Source organism: Nyctereutes procyonoides, unplaced genomic scaffold, assembly GCF_905146905.1.
Source record: "Nyctereutes procyonoides isolate TBG_1078 unplaced genomic scaffold, NYPRO_anot_genome, whole genome shotgun sequence".
NCBI classification, from domain to species: Eukaryota; Metazoa; Chordata; class Mammalia; order Carnivora; family Canidae; genus Nyctereutes; species Nyctereutes procyonoides.
Window position 1 is genome coordinate 46,514,002 of NW_026575046.1, and position 23,972 is coordinate 46,537,973.

Consider the following 23,972-nt stretch of genomic DNA (forward strand, 5'->3'; position numbering starts at 1 on the left):
TGAGAGAATTGAGTTTACTAATATATTTAATATGATAAACAAAATAAAAATAGGATGAGTTGTAAATAATCATTTAATATTATTGAAACTTGTTTTATTGTTTCAAAGAATGGCTAATTCATTTCACTAGTGGCAAGAATATGACATAGGAAATTGACCATGGGGGCATTGCTTATCCTTTATGCTTGAATTTGGCTTAGATTGAAAGAGTTAACCAAATTATAAATGGATGGCATGAGTTTGAATCAGATCTCTCCTTGTCACAAGTACCAAAAAACTCAAGCTAGCTGAAGCATTTATTGGGTCATGTGACTTGGAAGTCCATGGTTGAAATAGATGTCAGGGACTCTACTAATTTATCCTATGTCTCTAACCTGGTTCTATTTCTGTGCATTGATTTTATCTTCTGTTATAGACTGGTTTCCTGCCTATGGCAAGTTGAGGAGGGTAGAGACATGGTATCGGACATGATTCACTGCCAAATAGCTGCTTTGAAATCTGTTACCTCCTTCATTTTAGAAATTTTAAAATTTTAAATTAGGATAATGTAACCTAAACCAAGACACAAGGTCAGCTCAGTGTCTGCTGTCCTCACCACTCAAGTCAGTGTTTAACACAGATTAGGCACTAAATAAATGGTTGTTGACATCCTGTTGCATAAGCATGTAAATGAATGCAGATTTTTCAACTTTAGAACTCTCTAGCTCTGGACCCTAGAGAACTACCAGTTTGTAAAGATGAAGCTTGATGAAACATTATTATCATCATTGGTTAAAAGTCTCCACATACCTGTTATCTTAGCAAGTTATCAGTTTTAACCAGGTAACTTCTAAGCTCCCTTCTGATGTTCTATTAATAAACTTATGAAAATGAAGATGCAAGATATTTTTGGCCACTCAGAAAACTTGCAGATTAACTAGAGAAGCCAAAAATTTTTGTTGTTAATAAAATTTGTGGAATAATAACAAAGCCCCAAAGGGGAAAACTTGAAGAACAACCAAATGCCTGGTTTTGTTGTGCTGAACACCTACTACTGTCTGCTAAGTAGGATGAGTAAACTGAAGGAAAGAGCTGTATTGCTTCAAAGGATTTATAAAGCCTTTTTAGGAATGACAATGAGAAGGGCTTTATGGTAGAGTTGTCAGGGGATAAAAGAGATAGAAGAAAGGCATCTAATAGGAAAGTCTGATCACATTTTTCTATGTATATGCATTGCTCTTTCATCTTTGCTGGAAGACTTGGATAAAATCGACATCACTTGGAAATGCTTTTGGAGTTGTGGGAGTTGCAGGGGAGGTGGAATGTGGGTGTTGGGATGTGATGAACTCACATCCAGCTGTATTTGACACCAAAGCCTCATCTCTAAATTTAAAATGATTACTTGTGGTATTTACAGCTTAAATTTGCTTTAAAACAAAAATATAATAGGATGGACTAAACAAAGTCAATAGTTTTAAGAACACAAAAGTAAAGCAAAAGGCAAATTAATTTTAATCCTAGGAAGTTATCGCATCATGCATTTATCTTTTCATAAAAAAGTACACAAATATGCCCCCACAAAAAAAAGAAACAAATAAGGATGAACTAGTTTTAAGCCTCTTAAATAATTGCTGCCAAGAAAGTGAATTTTAGAAATTTTTAAATCATATATATAAAACTGATGATTGCCTCTGACTAGCAACAAAGGTTTAGCTATTAAAAAATCAGTTTTATGTGATATCAAAAACTATTAGTTTCAGTGTTTTTAATCTTGCCTCAAATTATTTCTGTAGCTATGTAAACTACTTTACTTTGAAATGAGTATTTCAAAATACACATTTTTTAAATGAATCATTACAGTGCACTACTAGACTTCAAGTGTGAGCAGTATTACTCATGCTTACAAACATTGAAGAACAATAAATAAATTATGATATATTTGACATTCTTCATTTCAAACACTTTTTTATATGAAAGGTCAAAACCTTGTGTTCATGTTGAGTTTGATTCAGTCCTAAGTGTTTGTCCGTTCACCAAGGTTGATTGATCTTCCCATGCTGGCAACAGAGGCAGGAGCAAGGTTCATTTGCTTGCCTAACTCGCTAGGGATAACCTGCAGAATGTGTTAATGTGCACTGGTATCTGGAGCCTCGGTTTTTCCCATCAATGAGCAGAAGTGGCATTTTCCTGAAGTAGTCTATAATATCTGACACAGACAAAAAGTCCTGAAAAATTCAAAATAAGGAGATAAATCAACATTGGGATGAGTAGCATGAATTTAACCCTCAGGTTTTGTTTTGTTTTTGTTTTTGTTTTTTTTTACCTGCATTATATCCTACCTCTACAAGTTATGAGGATGGTAAGAAAAAATATTTAATACTTTGCAAATATTTTAATGATTCTTGCTGTAGAATTTTGAAAAAATAATTCATCAACAGCAACAAATTATGGATAAAGACTATATATATGTGTGTGTATTTGCCTTAGGATTACTCTGTTTGTGTTTTTTATTTTGGTTTCTGTATCCCTACTTCACTCTTAGTCACTAATAGTGTGAGGAGGTATAAGGAATCAGGAAGTCAGTGTCCCAGTGTCTAGAGCTGATACCCATAGCATTGCACAATGGTTCCCTCATGATCTCTCTACTGTGTCTTCAGTGCCACCTGACATTCACAAAGTCTCTGCAGCCAAGTCTTTGCAACCATTGCCTTCATCATCTTATCCCTAATGGCCAGACTGGAAAAAAAAAAAAAAAGCATCCTTCTAGACATAGATCAAAATCACATAGGTATCCCAGGAAGGATTATGCACTTCCTCCAAAACTACTCTGCTGGTGCCTCTTTCAAGGGCAGCTGCAATGTATGGTTTCTACTTATGTTTCTCCAAACCAGACCAACAGAAGTTCTAGAGGGCAGACATCTCTGTCTCTATAGCAGCTTTGCAGCTCTATCCACACTGAACCAGCGATTGAAACATCTGATCAGAATCATGTGAGGTTTTTTTTCCTGTTCATTTACATAATCATAACTTAAAAATATTTGGAGTGAAGTAGAAATTAAGAGTTATCTGGTTTTCATTCTGGAAATGTTTGATTCAGCTGATCTTCCTCCTGGAACTTTGAACTTAAAAAATATGTTTGGATCCTAAGTTTAGCTGTTAGTTTCCTTTGCAAAAGCAGCTTTTTTGATTGCCATCCAAAAAGTAATTAGCATAAACTTGGCTAAACAGAGGAAAATTTCCCTGGCAGGTTGGCCACCTTCATTGGCCAAACCTCTTTTTTAAGTGAAAAAGGACTCAAGTATTTAAATAATCACCACAACAAGAATTCTGGGTTTGGTTTTGTTTCTTTACCCTTTTCTAAATGTCAATACAGCCTTATAAGTACACTTCAATCTTACATTAAAATTATGTTACAGAGGTGAATGAATGAAATGACTTACCTTTGACACTATCAGTTTTTAAATTCAAATATTAATTTTTTTAATTTATAAGTTATACATGTGATTTTAGACTATTTGGAATAAAAGATACAAGAAATACTCCATGGCACAGGTAGCTACTGTCATTTTGTTTTATTTCCTTCCAGTAAAGGAAGGACTTCACCAATGAAATTTAACTCTAACAGTGCCATACAGTATGGATCCCCAAAGAATATTACAGTAAGGTTCCATATTGAGAGGTATGTGAAATGGCATAAACAGAGGATTTGAGGAAATTTTGCAACTGAAATTTCTTACCTCTTTCCCCCGGAGTCCAGTTCCCAACAAGTAAACTTGGCTTTCCTCTTGATAACGGATCTGGATGTTATAAACTTTATCCTTGTACAACACCATGAGGACATACGGATTAGTTATTGTTTTTTTAGAGCTGTCTCTAACCAGAAAAGTGCCATCCTAAAAGAATAAATTCATGTTATTATGTGAGCATCAAATGTCAATACTTCCTTTTTAATTTTTTTTAAAACCTATTTATTTTAGAGAGAGAAAGCACATGAGCGTGCATGCATGAGTAAGGGGAGGAGCAGAGGGAGAAGCAGAGAGAATCCTCAAGCGGACTCCCTGCTGATCACAGAGCCCAAAACAGGGCTCATCCCAGGACCCTGAGATCATGACCAGAGCTGAAATCAAGAGTGGGCAAAACTGACTGAGCCACCCAGGTGCCCCAGTAAATATCACCATCTGTGTTGCCTGTAAGAGCAGCAGACAAGCCTCTAAAGATCTGGAAATGTAACCAATTGACAAGTCAGTGAACATTTAGTTCCCTGAACGGTTACAGTCCCATGTGCCATGGATTTGGTTGTCAAGAGGCAGCAAAGATTGTATTAGAGAAATTTCCAAATTTCAGAGACCTCTTTGAAGTCCCTTGATGAAAGATACATCCTTTTCTTAGTAGTAATAAGACAAATAATAAGTGGTTGAGTGGATAAAGGGCCAGACAAAATAAGGACTTTATTGGTTAACTAAATATCTGTTTTCCTACTCCTGGGAGCTAATTCCCTAATCCTTTCTTTACATAGCCAAAGTCAGAAAACACACAAATGCCTATGAAATTCATCCATTTAAAAACCTCGTGATCTCCATGTAAAACATTCATCATTAAACACCTGACCAAAAACAAAACAAAACAAAAAAACCCCAAAAAATAAAAAAACACCTGACCATAAATAAATGTGGACCATCTTGCATTCTTAACCATTTTTTTTCTGTTTACTAAAATAGTGTTGTAATTTGTCCTGTACTTTAAAATGTTATTCCATAAATTATTGCTATATAACATTAATATTACAAAGATCTAATATTAAAATAGGATTAATTAGTAAGGCAGCTTTAAGCTACTCCCTCATTTGTGTATTAAATCATTATGGTTTTAAATAGCCATCAATCTGCAATAATGGCTTTCCTTTGTTCTTTTTATTTCAATTGAGTAAATTCCATTCAGAGCATCTTCTATTCAACAAATATAACTGTGGACCCATTCGCAGTCAGAATTTAGAATTTAGAGTTTTGAAGACTCCCAGAACCCACACAAAACACCTAACTAAATCAGAATCCCTCCAGGTGAAACCCAGGAATCAGAATTTTTAAGATCCCCAGGTGATTTAAATGTGCATCTAAGATTGAGAACTATTCTTGTAGACTCAAGACTTGAGAGATGAAGGATCTTTGTTTTTCTTTCTCTGATGTATAGATTTAAGGTTATGGTTCTTAGCAGACCACAGGAGATCTGGTTAAACTAGAAATTTCTAGGGGAAAGGGCATGAAGTTTCTGCTGTCTCTCTCCATATGGACCCCTTCACATCAGTGTAGATGACAATTGTGTATTAAAAATGAAGATGGAACCAGTAAGATGTTCAAAGTTTGGGGGAAAGAGTCTCCTTTTGATAAGGCTATGCTTCCTATGACAAGACAGACCTTTTTAGTTAATATTCTGCCAACTGAATGACTGTCTTAACTTAGATTTTTCCCAGATCCTAGGAATCATTGCTATGGATGCTGGTAGGTATAAAGCTGTCACTAATGGGTCCCCCTAGTATAACAGCATGAATATCACCTAGCAGAATTCCTAGCCCATAAGTGGTCCTCAATAAAAGCCAGTTGCCTTTTTCTCCTCCCATCAATATTTATAACTACTTAAAAATAAACTTTAGCACAGTACCTGGTTTATCTTTCTAAGAGCAGCTTCTGCCTCTGGTCGGGTAATATAAGAAACGTACCACTCCTCATTTAATGAATTCTGAAAATGTAATTTTTTAAAAACTGAATAAATTTTGCGGTTACATATGTAAGTGAAAAGAAAAGTCTCCAAGTAATCATTTTCATAAATCACCACCTCAATTCCATGAGCTCTGAAATGTTTGTTTTCTTAATTTGAATATAGAATCACTTAGGTGGGGTTAAATAGAGGATATTTTGCATGAAATACTTTTTATCATGACACTGGTTGCAAAGGTAGTTGTGAATAAGCATTCCATATATAATAGAAGTTTTAATCAGGGAAGATACGGGTATAATAATTTCTTCAGTTTAGTATGATATACTTAATGAAAAATCTGGGCTAGTGAGCAGTTAAGTGGCTTATTCAAGGTCATAAGCTAGAAAACAAATGAAAAATAGGATTATTTTTCTCATTGTTAAAAACAAAACACATATTTGCTACTGGAAAAACATTAAGGAAAAAGAACATATTTTTCATCTGGACCCTCCCCTTTAATTTTTTTTACTAAAAAAATTAAAAGTAATTTAAAATGATAAAAATACAAAAGAGTATCAAATGGGAGATTCTGGTTATTTTCTGGGAAAAAAAGAAAATAAAAACATATGCTTAATTACCTCTTCTTCCCCTGGAGACAGTGATCGAGGTTTGTTTGGAACTGGCAAGGAAAAGTTTCTTCCTTCAGCTCTAGGAGGTGGTCTGTTGCCAAGGCCTTCAAAAATATAGTATTTTGAAAGTTAACTTGCTGTAAGCTGTTCTTCATTTCTGTCATCACACATTTCTCCCCTAAAATGCCCTTGCAATTGTTCCCAGCAATTAACATTTTAAGAAGCCATAGCTTCAAAAATAATTTTCACCTGTTCAAAACCACAAGGGTTGTTGACTGTTCAGGCATCATTCTATAACCATGTCAGTGAAATTCTGAGAACAGTTCCACGAATTTGAGTGATTTCTTAAATGTGCATGGTACATAATATAAAATAATTAGTCCATTAATGAAAAAGTCACAGTAGTTTTAATGTGATCACCAAAAAGAAAATTCAGGGGACTGATTTTTCAGACTCCAGCACACCCAGAATGGATTCCCAACCACAGATATTGTGACAGTGTAGTAAATAAAGACAATTATATCCTCATTTGTTGACACAATAAGAAATGTAAGTCACCCAAGACAAGATGAAATTACCTGGAAAATATTGTTAGCTTCAGGAATCAGAGTTTGCTACCCACTCTTCCTAACTGAATGTTCTAAAGAGGTAGAAATCTTCAACCTTCACAGAAGACGCTGCCAACTACCTAATCAATCAGGAAGTCTGTGAGGTGTCTGTAAATTACCCAGCATTTGTGTCTCAGCTTCCCTAACACCTTATTGTCTTTATAGTTCCCTGAAACTTTCTGAGGATGTGTTTCCCGATCTCAGCAAAGGTTTGATTGTGTGGAATTGTAATCGCCAAGGCTGTTTTCTATATGCCAGAACAGCTATTAAGAACTGAAAAATTCTGTGAGCCGCATGTTCTTTGAATTATTCATGTGTCATCCATTCATTTATTCAACAAATATTTATTCAGCACTACTCTGCCCAGGCCTTGAGTGAAAAGGCACTCCTGTATCCTACCTTTAATCCTCACAGCAACACCACAAGATGTTTATTCTCTTCTTTTGAGTATGAGGAAGCAGTGGCTCAGAGAGCCTGAACAAATCACACCAATCATGGGATCTTAGTGGCAGGGTCAGGACTTGAACCAGTGATTCCCAAACAATATTCTACATAAATAAGAATCCTGGTGGCAGAGGGTGGGGGGAGTAAGGGGGAGGATGAAATTCAAATCACCCAATCTGCATTTAGCAAGTATTGCAGGTGGTTCTGCAGCAGGATTTTTCCTCCATCTACAATATGCAATAAGTGTCACACTGCCTGCCCAGGCCACTGAGCCAGGAGAATAACATGGGAAAGGCTGAGGTCTTCTGAGCCATGCTAGCAGGAGTCTTCACCATGGCATTCCCTGCTTCTAAATAAGCAGATCAGACTGCCTGAACTGCTGACCTTCCTTCTTAAGACTCCCAAGGCCTAAGAAGATTTTTCCTATCCCTACCTTTGCAGTCCAACATGCCAGGCACTTTTATACTGTTTCTTCAATGAAAGAAACCTAACCCTACAGTTAACTGAAGTAGAAACAAGGCCTATATTGCATGGCTACTTTGGAGTTGGATTATTCTCTTTCTGCTTCTGCACCTGCAGGCCAGCACCATGAAGTCACATTTGCAACAGGCAATATACTACTTTTTACTGCAGTCACACCCCACCATTATTATTGAGATCCTCAGGGTAGCTGGGGTGGACTTTTTGGATAACCTACAGAACAGCTTTTATCTTCCTAATATGGGAGCAGCCAAAGGAGAAGACTGAGGACCAGGTGTCCTGCCTATCTTAGGGGAAAAAAGATCAATTTTGATTAAGGTAAGCATTCCCCACCAAAATTAACCAACTATTTATATCAATAATCTCTGCTACCAACTCATAAAATTGGGGGTCTGTGGAACTTACTTTGGGAGACACTGCTATAAGTGAAGTATTGGAAGCCTAGATGCCTGTAGAAGCCAGGCAAATAACACAATGTGAATTCACAAAACACAGTGAGTTGTGGACACTGTGGAAAATTGAGGGGTGTAGGGGCAACTGTGGAAAGCACTATACCCTCAAATGCTTAGGAAACATTGAAGACATAATGGATTTTATTGGTATCAGCAATAGGGTCTTGCACATCTATGGGACAATATATTCAACTAAATGTAATGGATGTGCTCAAAAAAAAAAATCTTGACTCTTGAGTCATAATTGAAGTCCTAACATACTTTTCTATTTATAATACACACTGGTATTCTTGCATGTGTCCTATGACCAAAATAGTTGTTTTGTTCCTTATAGCATTTTAAAAAATTTTAAGTAAACATTTAAAAATCAGGTACTTTATATTAAAAGCCATATTTCCATTTTTTTTCCTGAAAAACAAAAAACAAAAAATCTGGCATCACTAAGGCCAGTTTCCTGGCATGAGAAAATTCTATTTACTAGACTTGGGTAACTTTCCACAGTCATTCAACCCTCAGTCATTCAATAAACATTTAAAAAAGTGCCTACCATGTGCCAATCACTGGCTAGTCTCTAAGGCTAAAAGATAAACACAGTCTAGTCTTGTAGGCCTTTGCTGCTACTCAAAAGTGCTCCGTGGACCAGCAGGATCAGCATCACATGAGAACTTGCCAGAAATGCAGACTCTCACATCCTACCCCAGACCCACTGAATTAGAATCTGCATTTTAACACAATTTCCAGGTGATCTGTATTCATATTAAAGTTTGAGAGCACTCTCAGCAATATTTATCATGGATGCCCAGAAAAGGTATTATTAAAAATGCAGGTCCTCATCCAGACTTACTGAATCAGAATCTTGGAGGGTTGGGTTCTCTTAATCTGTATTTTAAACATGTTCCTCAACCTGCAACTCAAGGATGGATTCATCATAGAAACCTAAAACTACAGAGAAAGTCAAGCACTTTCCTGAGCACCATATAAAAATAGCAGGGAGGAAAAGCTCTATATGGGATAATTAATGCCAAAGCCACCTTTCTGAGGCCAGAGGTGTGTGTGTGAGTGTGCATGTGTGTGTGTGTGTGTGTCTTATGTAGCATCCCAGCATTCCATCAGTCCTTGGCACACGGCAAAAACTGAATTAAGTCTTGAATAAGAAAACATATTTTCTGGCTTTTAGGAAATAACCAAACCTTTGCCAAAAGGCTTTGTGACAATTGGGAATCTGGTCATTGAAGCATGTTACCTGGAGAAAGTCACTAGAGCCCAGAGTACAAACCTTGAGAGAAGTATGGCGGCAGGGAGGCACTCTGTGGGAAACCACTGTTACTGCAGAGACACAGAAAGAACAGATGTAAGTTGGGTTGAGCTGAAGAGGCTGATGGGGAAGCTGGGTCAGGGAAACCCACTGGAATGCCACTTCATTTGTGTCTACTAACACCCCTCCCTGAAGCCATGGCTGCTGAGCAAAGAGGAGGGCTGATGGGGCACCCCTCACCACTGCCCCAAGGTGGCCTACCCCAAATACTAATAGACTTTGCAGGCCAAAACCATGAAAACCTGAAAAGGGTATTTGAAGGTTATTTTTAAAAATAAGGCCTTTAAGGCCTTTGAATTTGGAAAATGGCAGATGTCTCTGAGGAGAGGACTTCACTTTTGGTTAGGAACACATATAAATGGGCATGTCGTTTGGGAATAGTGAATCCTGGGGTCCGATGGTCCACAAGAGTAGGTGGCTGGGTGAAAAAACCAGAGAGGGCCAGGCGGAACTGCAGCAGACAGAAACAGCATCTTCAGGGACAGGTGTGGGAGGAGGCATCTGTGGGGGCCCTGAAATGCTTCCTGCTCCATGCTGAGCAGCCATTCCTCTGCCCTCTACACCAAACCTGTCAGTCTGCTCTGTTCAGCAGTGGTGCTGGGTGGTATTCAGCAAGAAGAAGGACAGAGCTGGGCCCAGTGAGGATTGGAGCAGGATGAGAGAATGGGAGAAGAGAAACAGAGAAGAGTGAAAACAAAGAGCAGAGAATCAGAGCAAGAGGTACCCAGGGGCAATGAAAACAGAGAGTCCTTCTAGATATCTAGCAGGGGTAGTGAGGTGGTGCTGGTGGTTTTCTTCCATACTGAAGGTGGATCTGAGCCTCTCCTTTTGCACAGAAGAGAATGAGCTGGGGTCCTTGAGGACACCAGGTAGTAGCTCCTGGGCTTGTGGAGGGAGAAATGGCCTGTGTCTTTCTCCTGTTTCTGCCTCTGCCTCTGCCTCCAGACAGCCTCATCATGGGCCCTGAGAAACACCGTTGCTGTTGCGAAAGCAGGCCTACTAGGGACAGAGCCCGTGCAGTGACCTCATAGCATCTGCTAGGTCCTCCCATCCAAGATCTGGATGAACTCCAAGTACTTAAATTAACTGGGTTTCTTGAGAGTTTGTTTCAATTCACAAAGTGAAAACATTCCCCATTATTGCCCAAGGGTCCATTCTGCCTGGGTGACCATGCAGCAGTCAGTTCTGTACCCCTCCAACCCCAAGCACAGAGACTTCAAGAATAACAGTGGATGAACATGTGTAGTTCTTTATGCTCAGCTTGATTTTGTTTCTGAAGACCCAAAATGTTCTGACCCGACTACCACTGGCTCATTCCTCTCTTCCCCAAACCACTCAACATTAGGTCTTACCAATGGACCTGGGTGTGATGTTAACTTAGCACTGAATGATGTTACCACATACCTTTCAGAGAATGCTCCAGGCATGTGAGGTGATGGGAGGGTATGCTTGGGTGATGGCTTGGTGGATCTGGAAGGGAAAGTGTTGGAGCTCATGGAGGGCATTGTGGGCTGAGGCAATGGTCTTTGATGCACTGTGGGCAAAAAGGAAAAATAAAACAGATTGTTAGGATCCAAGTGTCACAGGAGCCTTCCAGAACTGTTTCCCAGTAAGTTAGAAGCAGCTAGTCAAAAGATCAAACGTAATTACAAAGTGGTAGGATAGAACTCCACCCCAAAGGTATTTCTAGATGCTTTGCCACCTTAGAATGCATTACAATGCTGCCATTCTGTATCATTCTCTATGATACACGTTCATTTTATGTTTTCATTTTCGAAATGCTATCTTGGCAGAAAATTATCAATTGGAAACCATATGAATTTCAGAAATGATTCACAAGTTTTGTTTTATGTGAGCCAAATTTTATGCTGCCTCATTTATCTACAGTTAGTGATCCTTTCCTGTATTAGAAGGCATAAATATCACATTTTTTTCTATCAAACCACATATGCAATTTTTAATTTGTTGTACTATTAAGTTACTTGCACTATTATTTATGAATATAACAGTTCTCTTTGGTAACCCAGATAACTAATGCAATATACCAACTGATATATGTCTACTTAATACTAATTTAACAATTATAGTTGATTCTATGGAGCTTCTGTACTAAATAATTCCATGTGATGTCTGAGTAGAAAAATGAAGGAATGGTTTATAAGTTGTAAGAAAGCTTTTCCAAACATACCATCATCTTCATCCTGGTAAGGGTAAGAAAAAAAAAAAGCTATTAGCCTATCATCAAAACACAATTCCTAAAAGAAGAACTGCATTTCTCAATCATATAAATGTCTGTTTCTTTCTTTAGCTGTTGTGTGTCTCCATTATAAATATATTGTGGAGAACAGTAGAGCTTGCTAAGTAGTTCATCATTTCTTAATACAAACAATCATCTAAGGACACTCCGATCTGAGACTTTCCTTGTATACATTACATAAAATAGGTTCAGAGGTGCCCAAAAGGGCCTAAAGACACAATAATAATGGCAGTATCTACTATGTGCCCTAAAGATTTATACACAATGTCTCATCCAATTCTCCTAACAACCCTTTAAAAATTTAACATCCTCATTTTACAAATGGAAACATGGTGTTCAGTTTGGAGTCCTAACTTGCCAAGGGTTACAGAAATGGATTCGATCCCTAATTTGTCTCAGCCTTCTTTTGGCCACACCCCGTAAAAGCAACTCCATCTTACTTATGTATAACGTGGTTTACAAGGTGTCTACATTGCTCAGCATTTATCTTCAGGCAATCCATGAAACAGGCAAAGGAGGAGCTAGCTATTTGCTGTACTCCTCAGATGAGAAATGACATTTCAAGAGGCCAAACAATTTTGCCATTGACAAGCAGGCCAAAATAGACCACTTGGACTTGTTAGGCCAGCACACTGGTGAAGAAAGACCACCTTATTCAAAGTGTTGCTGCAAGGATTAAGTTGGTTATCACATGTGTCTGCTGTATGTGGAGTGCTCAGGAAAAGTTAGCTGTCATTAGTCCTACCATTGAGATGAGATAGATAGATAAGATAAGATAAGATAAGATAAGATAAGATAAGAAGAATCATAGCCAGAATCATTCATCCCAGTTGGCCAACTGGGAGTCCCAGCAGAGGGCTGCATGAATAAGTACACACGGGCTCAGTAAATGGCCACAATGAAATACCTCTTCAGCACCATTACAACCATGTCATGTTTCTTTCTACAACTCTCAGATTCTCACGACATGATCGTCAACCCTTCCAGAGACTGAGAACCTCAAGAATATAATGTTACCCTCACTTTCAACCTTGTCTCCTCTTTGTCCCTACGGCTTTACAGCCAAGCTGCTGTCCTTGCTATATCCTTAGGGTCAACGGGCAATGTCACCCACGTGCCTTTGCTCAGGATATTCCTGAGGCTGGAATACATCTGGGCTTTTCCTAGGAAGACTCTATTCTGTGCCCTCCCCATCATTCAAGGATATCATAAATCTCAAGTCTAAGAAATCACCCCTGGCTCCTCAAGCCCCATCAATTACTTTCTTCCCTCCATCGCTAGAGCTTGTTTCATGATCACATGATGTTGAGCATGTTGGATGTGGGTCTGCTCATCTTTCATATCTTAGCACTTTATCTGAACCATCATAGCATCTAGCACAGAGCTACAAGATAGCAGGCACTTGTGGGCTGAGCCTTTGAATGGTGATAGGAGTGTGATCACCTCCAGAGGGCTTAGAGTCTCCAGGAAATCAGATAGACCTGGATTCCAATCCTGGCTAATTACTAGCTGAGCAACTTGTGATAAGTATCTTACCCCTCTGACCTTTGAATTCCTCTTAGTAAAACAAACAATGATTCTTCATAGGGTCATTAAATGCAAAACGTGTAAAGTTGGGGTGACCAACTATCTCAGTCCAGTTTGCCTGCACCTGATGGGGTTTCTGGAACTTTAAGATTTTCATTGCTAAAACTGGACATAAAACTTCCATTGCTGTTTCCCAGGTAAACAAACAGCTTATCATCCAAACATTCCCTAGCTTGCCAACATGCACATAGCAGGCATCCAGTAATTGCTATTCCCTCTCTTATTCAGGTTGTGGACTTATTAAAAGGGAAAACAAAGGCCTCGTAAACTTAGCTGTGAGACCCAGACTCTTGGATATCCCTCCTTTTATCCTTCCCTCCAACCATGGTTACTTTACATTGTGAATTAGCACCTGGTAAATGGGGCTGTGATTAACCCCACCACCCCGGGACTTCTCAGAGGGACCAGAGCTAAGCAACGCAACACCGGGGGCAGGAGAAAATAATAGAGGCCCCAACAGGCACCAGCTTAAGAGCCTACTGTGTGCAGGCTTTGCTCCCTGTGCTAGGCCTTAGTGAAGTCTGAGAAAGGAGCGACCCCAAGCTCCACAGAGCTTGCGCTGATTTGCCCTGTGCCGGGCATTTACCAAAAGGGTTTTTGTACTTACATTCTCTCTTCTATCTGGTCCCCATCCATGCCTGAAATGAATTAGGGCAGAGAAAAAGAACTGAGCATGAGGAGTTCCAGCAAGCCAGCCTCAGTGTTTGACTTAATGAGAAATCAAACCCACTGAGCCATGATAAAATGGGAAGAAACTCCCGCCCCCAGCAGAAAAGCAGGGGAGCAGGAGGGGAGGGAAAGTTTAGGGACTCAAAGTTCTGTCACCACTGTGAACTGAGCTAGGCAAACCTTTATTCTTTTAGCTACCACAGCAAATAATCACATATATTTAAAAAAACGTTTAGTCAGCAAACTAACTCTTTAGTAGCTATTAAGTTTCACCGAGTAGATGTTTCTCCAAGCAAATGAAAACATGTTAGGTAATAAGGTAATATTCTCCTTTGCTGATGTCTTAAAACAGCCATCTCAAGGCTCACCCTCCGGGTGAAAAGAAGACAGAAAATGCTACTGCTCTGGGACTCTTCCCAGATGCGTGAGCTAGTCACACAGATTTGGTGACAGCTGCCTTTGAGCTGGGGCAGGCAGCCCTGTGTCTGGGCTGACGTCACCCTCTGCCGGGTGGGGGGGGGGATGAGAGAAGGAATATACTGAACGCCGCCTCCTCTGTCAGACGCTTCACGTGTCAGCCTCCCATCAGGTGTTCACTTACACTTTTGGTATTTTGTTCATTATATATTTTTTACATTCATTTTGGTTTTTTAAAAGATTCAAACATCCATTAAAGCATCCATTAAAATATTAACTTGATTCCCGAGGTCTTCTCAGTGCCCTCTAGCCATGGCCCTGGTTTAATCCTCACACCAGCCACACGACAGCCAGAGCTAGGAGGCCCGATTGCACGGACGAGGAAAACAGAAGCCTTGGCTGTGTCCTTAGCATGCAGTAAGGTGGAAACGGGCCTCAGATACATTTATGCTATTTGGTACAATAGGCCCCAAAAGACCTTACAGTAACTTTAGAAATATTAGACTTCAGAACTCTGCATTATAAAATGTGGCTGGACAGTGAGGGAGACACTTACACTGCCCTAAAAACCTCCCCCAATTATTTCCTCTCTGTTACCTGACTTGAAAAATGATGCGGCAGGTACCGTTCCCATGTACTGAGATGAAAGGAAAACACTGGTTGAGGATGCCTTCTCCACAGACGGCAGCCATTCCCATCCTCCCAATGAAGCATCTCCCCACTCCTTTCTTTTTTTTTGAATATTTTAAAAATGTATTTATTCATGAGCGACACAGGGAGTAAAGAGAGAGAGAGACAGGCTCCACGCAGGGAGCCCAACGTGGGACTCTGGGACTCGATCCCTGGCCTCCAGAATCATGCCCTGGGCCGAAGGCGGTGCTAAACTGCTGAGCACCCCCCCCCCCCCCCCCGGGCTGCCCTCTCCACTCCTTTCTTTGCTACATCACTATCATCTTCTAAAGGACCCAGGATTTGGAATCCAACTTGAGAAGCCAGAATTCCTCCAGCCACAGCCGCAGCACCAACCGCTGCTCCCCAGGAGCAGCCGGGATTTGTAGTTCCTTGTGGGCTACTGCTGGGCAGGTTGTTGCCGTCACTGCTCTGAATGACAAACCCACACAACAGAAGCCAGTTACCTGGGCACAGGTGGCTTCTTCCCTGGCAGGGGGCTACCCCGGTCATGCCTTTCTGTGGCTGGTGGTAAAGGAGGCTTTTGCATCTTGGGTAAATGCTCCCCGAGAGGCCTGCAGGGTTGAGAGAAAGGAGGAGTGAGATACAGCATATACCCTGCACCCTCACACAGAGGCAACAGGGCACCTTACCTTCCCGCTGGGGCTGAGGGCTGTAAGACAGGGGAGAAGAGATGTGAGTGTCCTCAGCACTTTTCAAAGAACAAAGAAAAGACACAAAATAAAACAAAAATAACAGACATAACAAACCAGGGAAACAGCTTACCTTGTCAGGAAAGGGCGGCTTCTTTCCTGTAAACCACAAACAGCAGGCAGGCCGTGAATACTTTACCAGCTAAGCAGGAGGTATTCAAAGATCCCTTTAATGAAACCTTGAGCCCGAGCCCTGTGAGGGGGCTGATCCGTGTAAGCTCTGGAGAATCACAGACTTCGGGTGTGGAAGATGCCCATCTAGAGCACCTAATTTTACAGGCTCCAAGAAATTATGTGACTTGTCCGAGGCCACACACAGAGTTGTGTACATGCAAACAGTATTCCAGAGTCTATGCTTCCTTTCCACATTTGATTTTATGTAACTGATGATAAGAAGGATTAATATCTACTTGGGATTTCATGCCTCTTTCACAGACTAAGAAGTTCTGTGGATTGCCTAAGTTTATTCCTGTATCTGAAATAAACCCATTTGCCCCGGAGGGGTTAATTTTCCTTCAGGCTCGTGGTACATTGGACATTACATAAAGTATTACACTTCCTCTCCGGAAAAATGTTCGATGTGGGGGGAGAGCATTTCAGGAGATACTCCTCATGGGGTGCCAGTCATACCACCTTGACTTTTGTTGGGTTTTATTTCTTTCTTCCTTTTACTTTTTTCTTAGAACAGATGACATGAAGGCTCCCTAAAGAAATGCGAGGTGTACCTGAGAACTCTGCACTGCAGAGTCATTCAAAGCAACTTATTTTTTACTCTGTCTGGAGTCCCTTTGAGTAGATATGCCCTATGGTTTCAGTGCAGGAAGAAGTACCACTTAACTGTATTCAACTAGGTCTATAAGCAAATTCTGTATGCCTTGAGCAAATTATCTAAGGTCTTTGAGTCTCAATTTCCTCCCCTGTAAAGTGAAGTTTATAGGTTAAAAGTGCATAGGTCTGTTGTAAGGATCAGGTAACAATTTATATGCAGGGTCAAGTACATGATCCATGAGGGCCAGATGTTTCCTCTTCCTTTCCTTCCTTCTCATACCTCTGTGCAGTTAACACCCCAAGGTGAATGATGATATGATTTTCACAACATGATATACACCCAGGCCTGTGACAGGTCCTAAGAATCTGATCCTACCGTGAAAACTCACTGCCCAGTGGGAGACATAGTATAAGAAAAGTTTATTACTCATAAAACTTCAGCTTAAGATGGAACCCTACCTTACAGGGTTACTAAGAAAACTTAGATTTATATTCTTAGGCTTATGTAGATTTTCTTTTTAAAGAAATTTTCTGATTTGTGCATATTCTCTGGGCATGGTCTCTGTTAAGAGTCCGAGCATCATAAGAGGCTAGTACTCTCAAAACATCATGAACAAAGAAGTAATCAAGAGTACGTATTGTCAAGAAAGGCTTTTAAAAGCTTTCTTATAAAAGAATCTATCAAAAGGAAACTTTCGTGCAGGAGGTGACTCTCAAGGATTTGATACCAGTATTCCACTTTCCTGGACACTTTGACTTCCGGTAGGAAGCAGGCCTGGGGTCTGAACTTAATCTCTCTGGCTTCATTTTGACATAATTTGAACAGCCCTCTGCAGCAGACCAGTCTGAGCTCAAACAGCCAGCCGACAGAGCTTTGCATGAGTCATCAGAGCTGTGGCACAGTAGAAAACAGCCCCAAGCAGGAGCCTTAAGAACTGAAATTCATTGCACACAGAGAGGAATCTGAGGCCACAAAAGCCTAACTGCCTTGCTCGAAGTCCAGGTCAGGAAGGTTGGGTGTGACCAGGATTTGAGGCTCCTTAACCTTCAAGGCTCACAGCTCCTTTTCCCAAACTCCCTACCCCATAGCAAGGAAAATCCAAGGTCTCTGATTGTCCCATGATGTAGTGGAAAAGAGCACTGGCTGTGAAGTCAGTCATGGATTCAAATCCTACACCGAGTTATGCAAATTTGAGAAAGTTAGCCAACCTCTCTGAACCTCAGTTTCATTATCTGCAAAATGGGGGTAACAATACACCCCCTTTCATTGGGTTGGTGTGAGGATAATATAGGTAAATTATTTTTGGTAGATAAAGTATTTATTTGCCGCATAGTGGGTGCTCAGAAAACTTTAGAATTGAATCAAAAGTAGCTTTACATAGAGGTAGCCATACTCCAACAATACTCTGGGCCAATTTTGGAGGAAAAGGACTGTAGGATACAAACAGTTTGGTCAATAGCACATGTGCAACAATAAACGACCCTGACATTTTAATAGCACCTTGGAGTTTTATCAAGCATTTTCTTCTTCTAGTCACCTTACAAGTAAGGAGACATCTCTGAACACATATGGTCCCTGTGGTCAGTAAGCTGCTAAGTAGCAGCCAAGGTAGCTGACAACACTCTCCCATGCCTCCTGTCTCTGCCTGCGTGATGCCCCCCCCCCCCCGCCACACTGTGATGCCTACTGCACCATCCTTCAGGAGGACAATGAGATACGTGTACACATGGAACCCGTGAAGAAGCAGGCCCAGCACAGGACTAACAACAGGAGCTCTACCCCCATCACTGGGTTGCTGAGTGATCTGAGAAAGTTATCTCTTTGTGCCTTGGTTGCCTCATCTGTGAAATGAGGGTGATTCTAATAGTCCCACATCACAGTACCATTATGATCGGGGTGGTGCACGTGAAAACCATGCTGTGAGCACCCCATACATATTGGCCATGATTACTTGGCATCAAATAGAGTAATACCAACCTAGTGTGAAGGGCTCTCTGTCAAATGGGGCCAAGGAACGATCGAGGGGAGGTTTCGTGCTTCTGTCTATGGAAGGAGCAGGGACTGGAAGGGGAAAAGACGGAAATCAATTTTAAGAAGAGAGCAGTTGGCTGGCGCCAAAGGAACAGGTACGCTGGTGGGCAATGGAGGGCAGCCCCTGTACTTACGCTTTGCTGTTTTATGGTTTCTATTTCTGCTAGGCTCTTCGTGGTTTGGCTGGGGCGGGGGGAGTGGCTGTTTAAAAAAGATCCATATGTTAAGTAGCATCTCATTGGAATATAGCCACAAGTCCTAGTGGCCTTATTGCCGCTAATAGCCTGACTGTTCACTTTCCTCATCATTTCTCTCTTGGACAGTAACCTCTTACCTGAGCTCCCCATCCCACACTCTTTCATCCAAGGTATTATCTGCATGGCAGTGGAGTGAGCATGTCACTCCCTTGCCAAGCCCTTGAATGGCCCCTCTCATAGGGAATACAATAAGAACTCGCTGTGTATCCATCTTTCCAAGTCCTTCTTAGATTCCTCTCTCCAGGGTCCACTGGGCGCCCACTCTAAATGTCATCTTACAGTTCCTGCAAAATCTCAAGCTCATGCCATGGCCTCTTTCTCATCTCTGTACTTGTGTTTTTCTCTGCCTAGAATGTCCTTTCCCCACCTCCTGCCACAACTGGCCCATTCTGTCCAGCTCAATGTTGCCTTCCCACCCACCATCAAGTTACTGGGTTTTCTGTCTCCCTGATCACACATTACTATTCAAATTGTCTTGTATATACATTTGTTTACTTGTTCAGTATCTGCCTCTCCCTAACCAAAATTGAAACTTCATAAGAGCAAGGACCTTATTTGTCTTGTTCGTGCTCTATTCCCAGCAGCTAGAACACTGCTTAGCACACAGTAGCAGCTAATAACTGTCTGTTGACTGAATGAGTGAATTCTGCATCCCAGTAGTGGCGGTGGAAGCCTTCAGATTTCAAAGCAGAATGTTTTTGTACATCAATTCATCTCCATGAGTCTCCCCCCTCTTTGCAAGAAAACTGCGCAAGCAGGAGGAAGCCACGTATGCTTAGATGAAAGGTCCCAACTGTGGGTTGGTCTGCATTTTGAGATTTTGGGAAAACACATTCTCTCCCTCTAGGCCTGGACACTGGCATTTGCCTACCACCATTAAAGCTCTCAGACCCCTCATGAAGAGAACACATTTCCAGCTATTGGCACATTAGCCTGAACTTCTGGGGGTCTCTCTGAGTACTTAATTGGACCCACAGGGCCTGAGACTGTAAGCTTGAAGAAAGAGTAAAGGGGGTTCGCCGCCTCTCTCTCTCCTCTAGGTTCACTGCATTGTGAGCCTTGGGGGCTCAAGCCACCTGCCCGCGGCATTTCCGCCTCTGGCCGGCAGGTGGCACACGTCTTGCAGGTGAGAGAAAGTGCTCCCGCGACCCAGGCCATGGCCCTAGGGACCATTTACTTACCTTTAGCTTACCGTTTACTTACCCGTTTATTTCAAAGCTTTGATTAATTTCAAAGGGGAGGGAGATAATAGCACAACCTCATTATTGAAGTGGCTTAAATTGTTTTGGGTAAGGGATGCCTGGGTGGCTCAGCGGTTTAGCACCTGCTTTTGGCTCAGGGCGTGATCCTGGGGTCCCGGGATCAAGTGCCACACGGGGCTCCTCCCTGTGTGGAGCCTGCTTCTCCCTCTGCCTCTGCCTCTCTCTCTCTCATGAGTAAATAAATAAAATCTTTAAAAATTTTTGTTTTGGGTAAAAAGAAAATGCCGATGATGACATGCACTACGATGTGGACAAGAACCACTAGGGTCTCACCCCCCAGGCCCCACTGCCGGTGCCGGGTTGCATGTTCGCAGCCTGTCTGTAATCTCCGCTCACTAGTCGGCACCGGGTGAGGTCCCTACAGTCTTGTCTCTGGCAGAGGGGGGATCAGAGCGGACCCAGCCCCGGGGAGGAAGGCGAGGGGGCCTACCGCGTGACTCCGGGCCGCGGGCGGAGGAGGGAGCCCCGGCATCGGCCGCTGCGGGGGCACGGGCGGCTGCTGCGGGACTTTGCTGGACGGGGGCCGGTCTGCGGAAGGGCAAGGGCGGGAGGGCAGTGAAATGAAAGCAGACATGCCCCACCACGGCCGGGGCTCGGAGCACCTCTGCGCCGCGGGGAGGCGGGGGCGCCCCATCCCGCAGCCCCCCGCAGCCCCCCGCCAGCCCCCATCAGCCCCCCCCCGCCAGCGCCCCCAGTCCCCTGCCAGCCCCCCCAGCCCCCATCAGTCCCCCATCAGCCCCCCCAGCCCCCCAGCTCCCGCAGCCCCCGTCAGCTCAGCCCCCATCAGCCCCCGCCAGCCCCCACCAGCCCCCCATCAGCCCCCCCACCCCCCCCCCCCCCGCCAGCCCAAGGCCCGCCCACCCGGGTCTCAGACACTCTCACACGCACACCCAGGTGCCCCCGCAGGGTTGGGTCTGCTCTCGTGGCTTCTGCCCTGGGTCCCCTTCCTTCCCCTCACAAATGCTCTGGGGCTGACCTCCCTGTCCCACTTCCTCCTTTTGCTCCTCTCTTCCCTTAAAGGGAGGGGCTGGTCACCAACTCCCCTTACGGAATCCCAGATTTTTTGTTGTTGTTGTTGTTAAGATTTTATTTTTAAACTGTACTCCCAACATGGGGCTCAAATTGACAACCCTGAGATCAGAAGTCGCAGTCTCCATGACAGAGCCAGCCCGGGGCCCTGGAATCACACATTCTTAGCTGGTTACTTGGACTTGCTTTGGAAGAAACTCAGTATTCTGAACCACTGAAGTATCCCAAGGCCAGGTGGATAGGCTAGCGATGTCCCTTCTCTTTGATGGGGTAGAGACCAGGCCAGGATAGTGACTGAGAGCCTCTCACATTCTGTGCCCAGCATGCCTCTGTTGCCTGACCCAATCCCAACTTTGGAGAGGTACTGCTCTTCCACAGGGAGTGGGGCTCAGAACTTGGGCAAGCCTGGTCTAATCTGATGCCACTCTACCCACACTGGCCAGCTCTCAGCTCTTCTGACATGCTGTCCTCCTGAGAGCCAGAGCCTTTGCACAACTGTTCCTACCATTGAAAATACCCACCCTCACTTTCCATATCTACCCCAATTCCACAGCCAACTCCCACTCATCTGTGGAATTGCAACTTAAAGCTCATATCTTAAGTGAAGCAGCCTGGACTAGGCATATGTCCCAGCCTTCTCACCCGCATTTGTCTTCCTAAGTACATATCATGGTTTAATTAAGGCATTTGTGCTGTGTGCATTTGATGTTACCTCACCCACTAGACTATGAAGTCTTGGGGTGAGGACTGTCTTCACTCTGTGTCTCCATAACTGGCACATACAAGGCACTTGATTTAATCATCCATTTCTTCTCTGGACCTCCATTTCCCTGTATATGAAACCGGCATCATGCTTGCTCCCCATATCATAGACTGTGCTTAAAAACACAAAACAAAATGTTGACAAAGTGTGAAAGGGCTTTAACATGGCAAAAGTGTTCTAGAGCATGAAGGATGGATAGTATCCATTTGTTTATGGTATAGATTGTCAACTTTCTAGCTGACTCTCTGATACTCTGCTGTGCAAGTGGGCATGAGCCTGTTTTCTTTCACCACCACTCCTACAGTGTGACCCATGAGGCAAGGGCTACATCTTCTTTCCTGAGGATTTCAAATTTTGGCATTTAGAATGATGCCTGGCTCACAATAGAAGACCAGTCATTTTTGTTGAATGGATAAATGAATGAATGAAGGAGACACAGGCTGATAGGAACAGATTGACAGTAAAAATCTTAAATATTGTTTAAAAAATTATTTTGAAGTTACGGTCACACCCCCTCAGTATTGTTATGTTTGTGGGTAGAAGTCCCACATAACTATGAGTTGGTGGAAAGATGGGGAGAAATGGGAAGGTACTCTTGAGTACCTAAGTAATACATGAAATGAGTTATTATTACTGCCGAATACCTTACGTGGTAGTTCAGTGTCGGTGTCAGCCACCACAGGCAATGATTTGTCTGCAATATTTATCATCCTCCCAGCAAACGTCTGTGGTCTATATTTTTATTATCCTATTTCGTAGATGAGGAAACTGAGGCCCAGAAAGAGGGAGCACCTGTCCAAAGCCGCATGGCCGCAAGGAAGCTCTGCGCTGCGTGGGCACAGGCCCGTGAGGGGGAGCGGGGCAGCAGTGCTGGTGCGTGGGCTGCAGGGCCTTACCGATGTAGGTGGAGTTGGAGTTGGGGAAGGGCTTGGCAGGCAGGATGGAGCTCTGTAGGGCCTCCTCATCGTTGGAGGGTGGCGGCTCGTAATCTGCATCGTCTTCCACGGGTGCCTCTTCCTCCTCGTTGGGGGACTCATAGTCATCATTGTCCTCCCCGTCCTGATCGTCGGTGGGGCTCTCGTAGTCATCCTCCTGCCAACACAGTGACGGAGACAGACCGGTTTGTAGAGCCTTCTGTGGTACCCGTGTGCCTGCATCGATTTTCTCTCTGCCAAACCTCCCAACAGTGGGGGGCAGCAGCACTGGGACCATCACTCCCATTTTTTTTATGAGGACACTGAGGTTGGGGAATGCATTATCACAGGGCCAGCGAGTTGTGGACGTGGGCCTCCATCCAGTCCTTTAGACCACAAGGCATTTTCCTCTACCCCTTTTTGCACAAGAGAGAAAAGCACACGAAATGAGGAGGACACTGGAATAGAGGGGTGAGGAGAACCAGCGCTGTTGTGAGTGAATGTGTTTTTTTATTCCAGGAATCATGAAGAGAGAAATTAAGTGCCTGGAGCATCTGGGATGCCACTAGTTCATTGTCAGTTCTGTTCTTAGTATGCCTGAGCTCAAAACATTCTTCTCATCATAACCTCATGCAGTGTTGAAGGCCATGCTAATGGGGAAACCAGATAACCAAAGCCTATTAATTAGAAAGCAGATGAAATTGTGTCTGAGAGGGGAGAATCAGGGCTGTGCGATTCTGTGGGCTGAGGGCTGAGTGTATAGAAACAACAGCTTATTATTCGTCACATCTGACACTGAGTTTAAAGCTGCCTTCTTTTTTTTTTTTCTAAAGATTTTATTTATTTATTCATAAGAGACAGAGAGAGAGAGAGAGAGAGAGGGAGAGAAAGAGGCAGAGACACAGGCAGAAGGAGAAGCAGGCTCCGTGCAAGGAGCCCGGTGTGGGCTTGATCCCCGGCCTCCAGGACCACGCCCTGGGCTGAAGGCAGGCGCTAAACCCCTGAGCCACCCAGGGATCTCCCTAAAGCTGCTTTCT

At 42.8% G+C, this 23,972-nt stretch overlaps 1 protein-coding gene across 1 annotated transcript in view; it reads right to left on the bottom strand.

The window, feature by feature from the left end:
- Positions 1–1,468: 1,468 nt before the first annotated feature.
- Positions 1,469–23,972, bottom strand: part of LCP2 (lymphocyte cytosolic protein 2) — a 44,520-nt gene continuing 22,016 nt past the window's right edge. The window contains exons 7-21 of the mRNA XM_055325866.1: positions 22,918–23,113; positions 20,660–20,757; positions 18,845–18,911; positions 18,657–18,740; positions 15,984–16,009; positions 15,851–15,870; positions 15,665–15,772; positions 14,050–14,080; positions 11,787–11,799; positions 11,003–11,132; positions 9,560–9,609; positions 6,309–6,403; positions 5,635–5,712; positions 3,717–3,872; positions 1,469–2,204 (exon numbers count right to left, since the gene is read on the bottom strand). Coding sequence (XP_055181841.1) covers positions 2,082–2,204; positions 3,717–3,872; positions 5,635–5,712; positions 6,309–6,403; positions 9,560–9,609; positions 11,003–11,132; positions 11,787–11,799; positions 14,050–14,080; positions 15,665–15,772; positions 15,851–15,870; positions 15,984–16,009; positions 18,657–18,740; positions 18,845–18,911; positions 20,660–20,757; positions 22,918–23,113 — 1,275 coding nt within the window. The 3' untranslated portion in view covers positions 1,469–2,081. The remainder of the gene's footprint in view (positions 2,205–3,716; positions 3,873–5,634; positions 5,713–6,308; positions 6,404–9,559; positions 9,610–11,002; positions 11,133–11,786; positions 11,800–14,049; positions 14,081–15,664; positions 15,773–15,850; positions 15,871–15,983; positions 16,010–18,656; positions 18,741–18,844; positions 18,912–20,659; positions 20,758–22,917; positions 23,114–23,972) is intronic.